We start from the raw sequence: 14,012 nt of genomic DNA, 5'->3' as shown, positions 1-14,012 counted from the left end.
GAGGGACGGGAAAGGGAGGGACGGGACCGGACCGGACCGGGCAGCGCCGGTGCCGCCGAGGGGCCGCTGCCGGGAAGGGGAGCGGGCGGTTCGCAATCGCCCCTGCCCCGCCCGCCTCACCTGCGGCAGGTGCGCGGCTCGGCGGGGCCGCCTCTGCGCCGCCCAGTGAGGCTGCGGCGGCGGCAGGAGGAGGAGAGGAAGCGAGGGGGAGCGGGGGAGCCCCGGCCCGGGCAGGAGTGAGTATCCCGCGGGGGCCGGAGAGAGGGTCCCGGGGCCCGGTGGGCTCCGCAGCGCAGCAGCCGCGGCGGGCCCGGAGCCGCCCCCGCAGCCCGCGGGCGGAGCGAAGGCTCGTAGGCGCTGGCACACCGCAGCCCCTCGTCAGCCGGGGTCGCAGCAGGTGCTGCGTCTTCCACGTTAAAATCTAAGAAGCGTCGAATGCGGCTTTGGCCTCGCCAGGCTGCTGGTGAAATTGAGCACAGGGGCGCTTCGCTTTCCAGGGCAGCTCGAGTGTCTGGTTTTTAGTTTGTTTAGTTGCATTTTATTTCTATGTATAATATAGACAGATTATATTTACCTACTCTGCATTGTAAGACATATATATATATGTATATGCACATCTATTTTTACATTTTATTTATTTTTTAAAGTATATAATTTTTTAAACTTTTGTACGTATTTATTTCTATTTTTTCTGCTGGGCTATCTTGTACGCTGGATCTGTGTACCTGGCTGGGTTTTGTAACACCAGCAGACGCAGCCCCAGCACGGCAGGGTGTGGCCAGGACTGGATTCCTCTGCTGCTTTTTAAAGACTTGCTTGGCTGGTCTTCTGGTCAAAAAGCAGCAGTTTGGAGGTTAAATAAAAAAATGCCAGATTCTTAATTTTGTGTCAGATCTGTGACTTGCAAATGAAAGCTGAAGAGCTTATATAACGTTTGCTGTGGAATGGAGCAAACTGCACTTTTCCTTTTGTGCAGCTTGAAATGCTACCCTGCGTACGCTGCTTGTTTTGTAAATACGATTGTACAGCCACTTTTTAAAAATGTTCTAGGTGTTTGACTTTATTTGCTGCGCAATGGAGCAAACTGCACATTTCCTTTTGTGCAGCTTGAAATGCTATCCTGCATAGCTGCTTCTTTTGTAAATAGGGTTGTACAGCCACTTTTTAAAAATGTTCTAGTTGTTTGACTTTGCAGTGGAAGGGATTGGTAATCAGCTGCGTGGCTTTTGTCCCCGGTGCCTGCAGCATCCCGCTGTTGTCGGGCCAGCTCTCAGGTGCTGGGGTGTGAGGTGGTGGAACCAGACCGGGGCCAGGGCTCTTCCTACTTGTCAGACGTGGCCTTGGCAAAGGAGGGTGGGCTGAGTCACTTGTGCCATTCTCACTTGTGGCTCTGCCATACTGTAGCTGAGCAGGCAGAGTGCCTTCAGTCCTGCTTTCTGTCACATGCAGCCCCTTGTGGTGTCGACACTGGAAGCGGATTTCCCCCTCCAGCCCCGTTCCTGTGTTTGTGGGTTGGGCAGGGTGAGGCTCTGTGTAGAAGCGAGTGCTTTGAAAGGCCGTCCTGGAGTTCCTATAAAACCCCCTGTTTGTAGCTTGCGTGTCACATGCAGGCACATGCCTAGCTGTAATTTTGAGGCCAAGTCTTTCATGTTTCCCTGTCTTTGGGAGGGAACTGGGGAGGATCCTTAAGTGTTATTCCAGTCTTAATTGAAGGGATTGTCAAGCATTGGAACAAGGCTGCCCAAGGACGTGGTGGAGTCACCATCCCTGAAGGTGTTCAGGGAAAAACTGGACGTGACACTTATGGCTGTGGTCTAGCTGACAAAGTGGTGTTTGGTCAGAGGTTGGACTTGATGACCTGAGAGGTGTTTTCCAGCCTAAATGATTCTCTCATTTTCAGCCTGCAGCAGTGGAAGAGAGACACAATTTTTGTCTTCTTCAGCCAATGGCTACTTCATGCCTTTGAAATGGACTGTGACAGACTGTGTTGTCTATGGTTTCTCACCATTAAAAATTACTCTTTCTGGTGTAATAAGCTGTCCATATTTTGAGGGCTTTTGAAGCAGTTCTTGCATTGTTGTAAAAGAGCCTCTAATGCAGGGCTGTTATGAAGGATAACTTGTATGACTTAGTGAAGGAGAAACGCTCTTGTGAAGAAGATAATTTAAGAACTTAGGAAAAACTAGAGTTCTTCTAATTCTTGATTGGTAAATATCAAGCATCTTCACTTTTTAAAAGTTTATTCGTTTTAGCTTGAATAAATATTTCTTGTGTGTTTAATTGTAGGAATTAATTAGTTGTGGGAATTGGTGACTTCTTAGATTTGATTCACACACATAGTGAATTGGGACATCTGTGAAGTGTGGAAATGACAATCAGAATGATGGTAACAGTTTTCTTGACAGAAGTGTTAAGTATTGTCATTGGGAAGTAAGCAGAATCTGTATTTTGTTTAGGCAGTTAATATTTTTTCATGGTAGCATAGAGGGCTATTGTGTACTGCACATCTGGGTTTCATATTACATTTTTATTCTCTCTGTACTTCTGGCCTTGGTGAGAAGATAAACAAGATGTTTGTTTGGGATTTTTGTATAAAAACAGCCTTGTTTTAGTTAGAACTTTCATTTGCAAAGGGTAATAATGTTAATATGCTTGGGTTGCCCTGAAGTTTATTCTTCATTATTGAAATACAGTTAACAAGTCAAAATTAAGATTTCCTTTGGGATTTTCCCCTTACCCCACTGTCTAAATTTCACATGTCATACCAACTCCTGTATTAAGATGACACAAGGTGGAACTGAATTTGTAGCTCTGACTTAGCTTCAGTCATGCTGCTTATCTTACTTGTTGGGTAGGACCTCTTTGGTGCCAATTGTTTACACATCCAACATATTATGATAAATGTATATGAAAGACTTGCTAAAGGGTTTCAAGTGGACAGCATCCTGGGGCATGGGTGTGGGCTGGATAGGTGTGGTGGCATGTTTTGAGCCAAAGCCTGCAATTCTTGTAGTACAAATTCTTGCTAGAGTTCACACATGAGTCTCAGACACCCCCCCAGCACAGCTCTGCCTTTTGTGCATGATTTAGAGCACATCACTGTCATCTGTATTCTTGAAAATGATGTTTTATGATTCTTTTTGCACAAATGGAAATGCCACTTATGTTTCTCCTTTGTTCTAGTGCAAAGGCTACAACTTGGTTGTAGAACTGTGGGCTTGGGATTTTAGTATTGCAATTGCTAAAAGTTACAAGTATTTTTGAAGACTTTTAGCTACAGGTATTCCACTACTTTGCCTCCTATGCACGTGGACAGATGTCTAAAGTCCTTTTTGGAACAAATCCTCTGTGCCTCAGGCGGGTCTCAACTCTCTTCACATGCCACAGTTCCTTAGAAATAAGGAACATCACCTAGTTGAAACATCTTGCATCTACAAGAAAAACACATTTTTCTGTAAAGTACATTTTTCGGCTTTGTCACTCTCATTTTACCCTCATGTATTTCAGCTTTCATCAGAATAGGAGATGAGAGGAAATTCTGCATCCCTAATTAGCATTTTCTCCAAGCTGATTTCAGTACAAAAACTGCTGGGAACCCAACTCATCAAATGCTTTTGATAAGGCAGGAGACTGTGTTACAGGGCTTTTTTTTCCTTGACTTTTCTCAAGGAAACAGTTAATTCAATATGAGACTGAGGTCTGATACCACATAAAGTTACTAAGTGATCAACTTTGTGTTTGAATTAATGAAGTTCTTTCCTCTCACTGGAGAAAAGTTATAAAAATTATGCTATGACAAAATGGGGTATGGGTTTTTTACATATTGTAGGATTATTTTACTATTAAAAAAATGAATATTTCATGTGAAAAATATTGAGCTCCCATGATCTAGAAGTGCATACATAATTGCTTGCAAGATTTGAAAAGGCAGGTTGTAAACACTAGGGCTGACCAAAAATCTTTTATGCTTTTGGACACTATACATGACAATAGTGACACTGATACAGCTCACAAGGGTTATTACTTTTATCACATTTCATACCATATAATTTATATCAGGTAGCCTGTGCAAAGACTAAGCTTATTTTGGATGTGTTATTTTATATAATTATTGCATTTCAAATAAATTTTGCTTTGCTTTCCAAAAGGTCATCATCTGACATCTCAATTTATATCTCTGTAAGCCTGAGTTTACAAAATACCTGTGCTTAGAGGACAACAGCCTAAAAACTTGACCTTGAAGTTTACTTACTGCTTTAAAAAAGTCATAGCAGAAAGCCTTAAACATACATTCAGTGTTTATCCTCAGCAAGTTTTTGCTGATGACACAAAGCTGAGCAGTGCCATTGATACAGCAGAAGGACAGGATGCCATCGAGAGGGACCTTGACAAGCTGGAGAAGTGGTACCATGAGAACATCATGAAGTTCAACAAGTCCAAGTACAAGGTGCTGCACCTGGGTCAAGGCAATCCCAGATACAGGGATTGTCAAGCATTGCAACAGGCTGGGAGAGGAACTCACTGAGAGCAGCACTGCTGAGAAGGACTTGGAGGTTAATGGCAGACAAATGCTGGACATGAGTTGGCAATGTGGCAGTGTGCCCCTGCAGTCCAGAAAACCCAGCTGCACCCTGGGCTGCATCCAAAGCAGCGTGGGCAGCAGGGCAAGGGACAGGATTCTCCCCCTCTACTCTGCTCTCATGAGGCCCCCGTAGAGTGCTGCTTCCAGCTCTGGAGTTCTTAGCACGAGGCAAATGTGGACCTGTTGGAGCAAATTCAGAGAAGGGCAACAGAGATGATGAAAGAGATGAAGCCCCTCTCCTGTAGAGCCAGGCTGAGAAAGCTGGGTTTGTTCAGCTTGAAGAGACAACTCCAGGGAGAGAGGTGATGCCTAAAAGGTCTTTTTACACAGACAGATGGTGACTGAACAAGGTGTAGCAATTTTAAATGAAAAGAGGGAAGATTAGACGTTAGGAATACATTCCTTACTGTGAGGGTGGTGAGGCCCTGGGAACAGGTTGCCCAGAGGAGTTGTGGATGCCTCGTTCACGGCCACGTTGGGTGGGACTTCGAGCAGCCTGGTCTAGGAGAAGGTGTTCTTGCCTATTACAGGGGGCTGGAACTGGATGATCTTTCAGGTCCCTTCCAACAGAAACCATTCAGTGACTCTCTCATAAAGGCTGTGAAGAGTTGCTCCTCTTAGAGTACTAGCTAATGGTGCATAGTGCCCATGCAGGCTGGGGTGAGGCAGCTTGCCTCTCCAGGTTTAGACTTACAACTGAGAATTTTAATTTTCGTAACTCATAGTAATATATTTAAAAAAACCTTCCTAGAACACACATACACAAAACCCCAGAAACTCAAATCTACAGTCTTCTAGAGATGAGAAAAAAAGGAAATCTGCTCATCTGTCTCCATTGCTTCATTTCTATCAGTGAAAGGCCTCCTGTGTTTGAAATGGTTATTTTCCCAGTAAAGACTTGTGATTCTTTGTATTTTGGGTTGATTTCATATGGAGGATTTGCATGCCAAAGTCCAAACCCAGATGGCTGTGTTACTTCTTGTTGTCTGTCTTAGCTGTCTTGCAGTAACCACATACAGATGTAATGCAAGTTTACGTAAAGGTTTTCGGAAGTATTAATGGCATTTTTATTCCTCCCTCCACACAAATTGCTGTGATTTAAATGTATAAATAGATGTAATTGTGGAAATATAATTATGGAAATATAATCACAAATATTATTATAATTTCTAATTATAATGTTATACTCCATCAAAAAGTTCTTCAAAATACTGTAAATATCTCAGCTTTCTATATTGATAGCAATGTCTGTGAGATTCTCCTCTTTGAAATATAGACTTGTTGGGCTGTTTTCCTTTTAGAGAAGGTGCTATCTTCTGTTATGTGTCATTCCTTTTGCATATTTGAGTTCTTGAAGGCTGAATTTAGTTGTAACTTCAGTATGCTCATGAGGTTTTTCCTGGGCACAGGCTGTCGTCAGCAGCTAACTTTAGCAGGGTATTGCAGGTAAAACAAGGAAAAACAGGCTGGTTTTAGCATGGGTACGAGTGGGTTGTGGTTTTTTTTTCATTTTCAGCTTTATTTTTAAGCACTTTTTTTACTTCCGCTCACCAGAGTGTTTGGACAGAGTATATTTCTATCTGTCTTAGGTAAACCTTAAAATACTTCCAACTCCTTGATTTCTGTATGCTGTCAGCTGCAGGTTCTGCAGACCTTTCAGGTTTGTTCTGCCTCTCTCACCACTACCAGTGCCAGCTTAATGCAATGCCATCGAGTAAACAATTTGTAATCCAGGGTGGGGAAGGAGGAAAGTGTAGTTACATTTATTTACAGTATAAAAACCATTAGGGTTGTGAAAGCACACATTAGAGTCTTCCAGTGCAGCTCAGCTGACACTCTGCAAGGCCAGTGCTTCCTGTAGTATTTGCACCCTGCCATAACTCGTACTGTCTCTGACAGATCACTGACAGATCACTAATTTCTCACACCAGTGATGTTGATGAGCAGTGAAGCATGTAAGCTGGTAAAACTTCAGGAAACCAAGTGATAAAGATCATGGTAGAAATATATGAGCATAGTGCAAAACTTCACTGTAGAGACCCTGTTTTTTACTTTTCAGCACTGCTTCCACTGCCTTACACTCCTGTCTCCCTTGGTGTTCTCCAGATGTGTGTGTCAGAATTGTACAACCTTGCCCATTGTGTCAGTAATGCTTTCCCATTCCCTGCTACTGCTTTCATAGACTCCTTGCCTATACCATAAGTGGATGTTCAAAGTGTACATTCTGAGCCTTTCCTTGTTCATGGTCCTTGGAATCTGGAGGAAACAGTATCTGCTTCTTGTTGTTGGTACCAAACCAGGAGTAAGGAGCTCAGGCTCTGACAATAGTAGTCTGCTGGATTTCAGCTAAAGAGGGTCATTATTACCTTTATTTTTTAACAGCCTTTTCCTGTAGGTTCCTTATCAACTTATTCTGCTACTTAAACTACTTAAATTTCCTTAAACTCTACAGATCTTTTCTTGATATTTCATTAACCTGGATTCTTTGCTTTCAATCACTGGCTTCAGGTGTTGGAGATCATAAATGGAGAGAGACTCACAGAGGCATGTTTAGCAGAGGCTGCTGCTCATCATGCACATCTCTCTATTGCATCACATTTTCTTGGGCTGGGCAAATGCTTACGAAGCACATCTGGCATGCTGTTTGAGGAATTCCAAGTACCAGATGAATCCCAAGGCTGGAGGTGGCTACCACAGTATCATGTTGTTACACATTTGTGGAACCAAAATTGCATTAATCTCTTTAATTGTAGTGCCAAATTGAAATTTCTTGTTTAGGCCCTTTTCCAGTGCTGCACAGTCTTGTTTTTCAGGTTTCTCCTTCCCATTAAAATGTTGTTCTTTAACTTGTCTTGACTATGCGAATTTTCATGTTTATGAATGTACATGATTTTGAATGTTCTCTGTTCCTATAAGCCTTTTAGCATCGATGTTCCTGATGTAACCATGGGTATTTGCAAATCAGCTATGCCTTAATGTATTCTTGTGCTATTTCTGTATTTTTTAGTGAGGTGAAAGCAAACACTGAATGGTGCTCATAGAGGTATTTGTCATTGTTTTTCTTCTTTTTGTAGCCAAAAAACCCCACAAAACCACTTTTCACCAAATACTTCAAAGCTCAAACATACATGGGCAACATATGTGTGAAATCTGCATGTGAATCTTTGTCTCCCCTTTGTCATCTGTTCTTTGAAACTGTACCTTGGATGTTTGGGTTCTCGTAATGCCACTAGGCTTTATTTCATCTGTTCATATTCAGCATAATTTTGATTGTATCAGAATTAGTTATAGCTTTTAAGTAAAAAGGCTTTATTTATTCTTTAATGCACCTTGCTCAGATAATTTCACCAAATGTTCAGCCAGAAAATTATTACTGTTAGTCAGAATGTAAATTAGAGGCTGACGCACTTGCCTCATCAGCTTACAAATTAAGCAGTTAATCAATTTTGGTGTGATATTCCCCCATGGGGTTTGTGTTGCTGACTCACATATGCTCAATATCTTCTCCTTTCAACAACAAGCAGGAGTGCAAATGAAGCTTGCTCCCAGCTGAGCATTCGCTGGTCACAGCATTCCAAATCCATCAGTCAGTGTATCCTCCTGATAGATATTATTGTCTTATTGCTCCTGGTTGCCTCTTTCCTGAGCAGTGCTTGAATACAAAACAGACAATTAGATATGCATACTTAAAAGCTAATAGTGAAGACAGTGCTATAGGGTTATTGCGTATGCTATTGATGGGGTAAACGGAACACGGAAATTCTGCTTATGTTTGAATATTTCATACAGTATTTTTGTTAAAAAGCAGATGTGTCTATATGATTTTTTCAATAGACTTGTGATATTAAATGAATTTCTAAGGAACTAATTTTACAAACTAAATCCTAAGGCAAGCTAGAGGGAGAAGAGGATAATTTGATAGATGAACAGAAGCTGGAATAATTTGTGAGCTCGCAGAAATCCCACTTACAATTTGGTCTGTTTACAGAGTGATTAAAATAAATAGAAGTAAGAATTTACTCCTCTGCCTTCACGCTGTTGTATTTTGGGACAGATGCCACCACTGCACCACAGTGCAAACCTCTGTGTCCTTTTTTTTTAAAGTGAATAGTTTTGAATTGTCTGACATATTTGTGCTATTTTTTTATGTACTAGGGTTTTTTTTATTTTGCCTTTGGACAAAGTTTTATGAAATTGATTGATCTAAAATTAAATGTTAAGAGTCAGGCCTCAGCCATACTGTATATACACTTTATATCAAATCATTAAACTGCCTTGTTAGTGTTGATTGTTGACTCTGTCCTTAGATAATCCTGAACTCTGTTGACAAAATCCTGAGTGTGGCATAGCCCAAGAGGGAGAGCCAAGCTTCCCCCTTTCCTCAGTGATAAAAACTATATTTCTTCTGCTGTGGTTCTAGCATTCACCAAAATGGGAGTCCAGCCAGGCATTATCAGGCATCATATTATACATAATTGAGGTCAGGGTGTGGATTTGTTTGGGTTTGTTGTTTTGTTTTTTTTTTTAACAGGTCATCTGTTCCTCAAGGCTCCTATAGGCATCCTGCCAGTTCTTTAGTATCTAGGTAACGTTATTGAAGTAAATAAAGGAACTCAAAGTGAGCCACTGGGGAAGGAATCATATGGTTACCACTTTGAGTAACTGTGTTGGTTTGCAGCATGCAAGTGCTTAATCAGGTGGCTTATTCATCCTGCCTGTTGTTAAATCCTCTCTGTGCAATTTTTGCTTGCCAGTTAATGTCACTTTAATTTTCATACTTGCTACTGTCTAAGTTTAAATCTTACTTGCCGCCTTTCTCTACAAGGTATAGCTTTAAACTCTTCAGTTGGTAGCATGTTCAACCACTTTATTTTTTCTTCCCTTTTTTCCTCCTTATGTACTTCTCTTGTGGTTTAGAAATATCACCCATTTCATAGCTTCTGAAAGTGCACAAGTCTGGCCACATGCAAAGTAACTGGCAGAATGCTGTTGTCAAATCCACCTGCTGTGTCTTAGTCAGAAAAATAATCCTGCATTACTTTAGTCTGTGGCAGGAAGGGAAAAAGCAAGGGATAATGGAGTGAATTCCTGTGACTACCTAAAGAATGCAGAAGAAATAGCTACCCAAGGAATGTAGAAGAAATAATGATGTAGGAAATAAGTGATACAGGGAGAAAATGAAGTTTCTGATCTTGGTTTGAGGATTGGAAGTTAAGCTTTCCTGTGCTTGCTGTTGTAGAGTACAGCTGGATGAATGTCTCTCCAGTTTCTCCATTCCCTGGTGATAAAGGTACCCCATACCATGTGGCACAAAAAACCCCCCAAAAACAAACACCCAAAAAATCAAACAAAACCAAGCAAGAAACAAAACAAAAAAATGGGGATAAGCCTCAAAAAACCCTTTTAGAAAGGTTGGCGTGGAAATATCTAGTTTTTAATTTGCTTAACTAATGCTATTTTTCTGTGCAAAATTTGTATTTCAAAATACAGTTTTTGGAATCATAGTGCAAGAAAGTCATAGAATGGTTTGGAGCTGAAATGAAAAAGGGCATCTAATCCAACCCTTCCTGCAATAAGCAGGAACACTTGACTAGAGCAGGCTGCTCAGAGAGGTGAAGGAACAGTGAGGTAGTAACTGTTACTTTTGCTGACTCCTCAAGTTCAGCTTCAAATTGTCTTCAATTAAATAGTACCTCCTATGTGCACAGTGGCATGCACATAGTGTTTTCTGATAGCTATCAAATCTTTCTGAAGCAATTCTGAATCTGAAATCTGAAAAAGCTTACAAAAACTGCATTCTGGTTTTATGTTTTTTCCGACTCTATTATTCCTGTTTGCAGACTTTCAGGTCTGAAAACACCTAATTTTCTCAATGGATTTTGCTAAGGAATTTCTCTTCTAATCTGTATGAAATATGAGCTGCTTTTTTTTTTCTTTTCTAGTAGTAGGAAGAATAATTGGAGATGTTTTTCCAAATTCTGAGATTAGCCAAAGAGAAGCAAAGGGCAGGAAGGAATGCATGGGTAAACAAGGAAGAAGAGTTTGAGAAAAGCACAGAAGTTTATTTTATTTCTCTCATCTAGGAGCTGGATAATGCTTACTTTTGATCAGTAATGTTTTTTAACTCACCAGTATTTTTTATCTCCAGTGTACAGGTCTTCTTTTCATTGTCTTGATCACTTTGCTGGAAGTCCTGCATGGTCAGGCACATAAATGTCCATTTTACCACAGTCTAATCTTACTGAGCCATGTGAAAAATTAAGTACCATGAAATGTGTGTTCTGGGTAGACTGGATAGGTAACCCTTCCCAAACTCAAGACTTGCAAAGTATCTTAAGTGAAAACCTACATATAGAAGTGGTCACCTGATTTTGCAAATGAACATGCACTGTGTATTACAATGTTAATTATTAGTTACAAATTATAATATGCTAGGTTTATTCTTTGTGCCTTCTTGAGCAGAATGGTGTTGCTTTCTGGAACTGGCTTCATACAGAAGCAGAAATCTTACTTTTCTCTTACAACATGCTGGTCATGTTTGCCCTCTGACCTTGAAAATGCAGTGTGAAATACAAACAAGAGAAATAAAGGAGACACTTGCATCACCCCAGTTTGTTAAACTACCAAAGGCAATTGTGAGTCATGTTTTATTTGAGCTACACTGGCCTCTCCTTGCTATGTAGCCAGGTTCCAGCCTGGGGAAGCCTTCCAACCCAGAAGAAATGCATGTTCAAAACTCCTGAAGCAGTTTGACAATTTTAGTACTGTAACAGTCAGAGAAAATTAACATGCCAAGAACTTTTCAGAATATCCTGAGCCCTTAGAGCTTCACCTTCTCCTATCCCCTCACACTTAGGGTCTTGACTATTGTCTTAATTTTCTGAAAAGAGAAGGGATTATTAGGAGATAGAATTAATATTTCTACTCTGATAACTGCAGTGTGGTTTAGAGTCTGTCACATTCTATACATTTCCTTTTGTTCCCAGAGGGGCTGATATTTCTGCACAGCCTTCTGATGGCTGATGTAACTTCAAACTCTCCAAGGTTGTACCTGCTGCATCTTCACCAAAACAAAATGTTGCTTCAAGCTGCCTCTGGGGAGCTAATCCAGACATTCAGCTTTCAAAATCTCTCTTGTTCTTGGAATCTTCCTTTTTGCCTGGAGAACATACCAGAGGAATATTCTCATCATAGTATCATAGTCTAGCCAAGGGAGCTGGGACAGAATCCTGGCTATGCTGCTATGCTCTTCACTAGGTCTGAGCTGAATTGCTCTCTAAGCTTCATTGATGTAGCCTCAAAATATATTTAGTCCTCACCTTCTTGGTTTTAGGTGGGAATGTTGTCCAGAGTGAAGAGGTGAATGAATGTTCAGGGAATGCCAATTAAAAAAATCCACTTTTGACTGAATGTTGTTTCTCTAAGCACAGTATTTTTTAGATGTTTGTGAATTTAGGAACAGTAGAATTTTATGGGAATGCTGACGCTAATTTTTTCAGAGATGTGATGTGAGACTAGATGCATCTTTCTTCTGCAATAATATTTATGTGTTAGTTGTATGGTTTGGTTCTGCTAGATTTGGAAATAGTGTTATCTTCAGACAGGAAAACAAGAATAATTTAGGTAACTGAGGGATTTTAGTAGATATAACAATCAAGACTAACTATTATCTCTTTAACTGCACTAAGGCTTCTTTTTGCGTATCGACAGGTGAAACATTACTATTCCTACATATAATGGTATTTATCATGTTGCAGAATATTAGTAATTTATAATACAATGTGTAGTCATTGACTAGTGACAACAGATCTAGTAGATCAAAATGGAATAAACACACTTCTGTAGACTTTATGGTCTTGTCCGTTTGGAGGGTAGATTTCAAGATTTTGTGTGTTTGCTACAGTACTCTGCAGCTTTATAAAGTACACATAATTTATCTCTAATCTGTGCTTTTTCCTCAGTTGAAATACATGAGGGGCTTATGTTAGATCACATTGGAAAGAAAATACTGGTAAGACCTTCAACAGGAGGTAGATCTCCAAAGGAAATTTCTTGGTCTGGAGCTGAATTTTGTTCACTTTCAGAACATGCCACATGTTTAGCTCTGTAAGAGAAGTGTCCTGAAGAGGTATGAAACTTTTAGGGTTCTTGAGTCAGCAGTTGCCTGTTCTGCTGTTTGAAGGACAGCAGAGTTGACAGTGATATAGAGAACAGCAGTTAGAGTGATCAGGGGTGGAGCAACTACCTGAGGAGAGACTAAGGTTGAGACTCCTGAAAGAGTGGAGAAGGCTGGGGGCTTTGACCATGTGTAAAAGCATGAAGGTGATAGGTAAGTTGAATGCATTAGGTATTCACCAGAACTTCTAATACTTGAACTATCAGGCATTCACTGTAACTAGCAGATTGATTTAAAATAGAGCATGTATTTCTTTAAGTAGGAGGTAAACTGCTGCTGCAGGAATTCCAATAGCAGAGTATCAGCAGATTGAAAAGGCTTTAGACAAATTTGTGTGCAGTAAACCTATAAATAAATGGTGACAGGAACAGCAAAGGATGTGTCTCAAACACCCTTGCTGTGACTAGTGTGGATTCTGAACATGTGAAAGAGAAAGAGATTACATAAAAGAATCAGACTTGTGTGTTTTATTAAGTGGAGTCTTCAGTTGAAATTGTCAGAAACAAAATGTGGAACTGATGCAGAAATGACTTCTTATATTCACATGTTCTGTTAGATTTGATTTACTCTTTATTTGTAAAGAACTACTTTTCCCATACAAATGATACTGGTTTTTTTCATATGAGATATCCTAAATTGACCATAATTTATTTATTTCATGTTTTACAGTGAACAACCCTATACCTTCCAACCTGAAGTCAGAAGCTAAAAAGGCAGCTAAAATATTACGAGAATTTACAGAAATAACTTCCAGAAATGGACCAGATAAAATCATACCACGTGAGTAAAGAAAATGCTTTGTTTCAGCTAAAACCATCAGCACTCCTTGTGTTGCAGTCATGCTGTCTTTACCAATTCCCTCTGTTTCCAATGACCATGACTTAGAGATGAATGAAAATTTTGGGTGACATAACTTCTTTGAAAATATTTTGGAAGTGAAGGGTTTCAGTTTGCTATATTCTTGGCAGTGTTTACTTACTGGGAGAGATCTTTTGAATGCTTACTGCTACAAGGTACCAGCACTGGAAGGTTTCCCCCAGGATGGATGGACTGTGTCATGCTCAACCCTGTGTATGTTCTTAAGAACATGTGTATGATCTTAAGAGAGAACCTGGTCTAGGAGCTCTAGCTCTTGAATACCTGTTTTGATTGGAATTAGCTAGGTGAAAATAAGTTGAAGCAAAAAAATCAGGGTGATTTTCCTTTTGGTTCAGCACTCTTATTTGCTGCTGTCCTCCTTATTTTTGCAGTTGT

At 40.4% G+C, this 14,012-nt stretch overlaps 1 protein-coding gene across 2 annotated transcripts in view; it reads left to right on the top strand.

The window, feature by feature from the left end:
- The first annotated feature begins 18 nt into the window (after nucleotides 1–18).
- Nucleotides 19–14,012, top strand: part of SH3YL1 (SH3 and SYLF domain containing 1) — a 48,351-nt gene continuing 34,357 nt past the window's right edge. The window contains exons 1-2 of one of the 2 annotated variants that reach the window (XM_039715588.1): nucleotides 19–236; nucleotides 13,428–13,538. In XM_039715588.1, the coding sequence (XP_039571522.1) occupies nucleotide 236; nucleotides 13,428–13,538 (112 nt within the window). In that variant the 5' untranslated portion in view covers nucleotides 19–235. Of the gene's footprint in view, nucleotides 237–12,770; nucleotides 12,912–13,427; nucleotides 13,539–14,012 lie in introns of those variants that run through there. The other variant, XM_039715587.1, reaches the window with a different exon arrangement.

The sequence above is a fragment of the Passer montanus genome, unplaced genomic scaffold, assembly GCF_014805655.1.
Source record: "Passer montanus isolate IOZ18808 unplaced genomic scaffold, ASM1480565v1 scaffold34, whole genome shotgun sequence".
NCBI lineage: Eukaryota > Metazoa > Chordata > Aves > Passeriformes > Passeridae > Passer > Passer montanus.
This window is presented reverse-complemented; position numbering and strand designations above follow the sequence as displayed.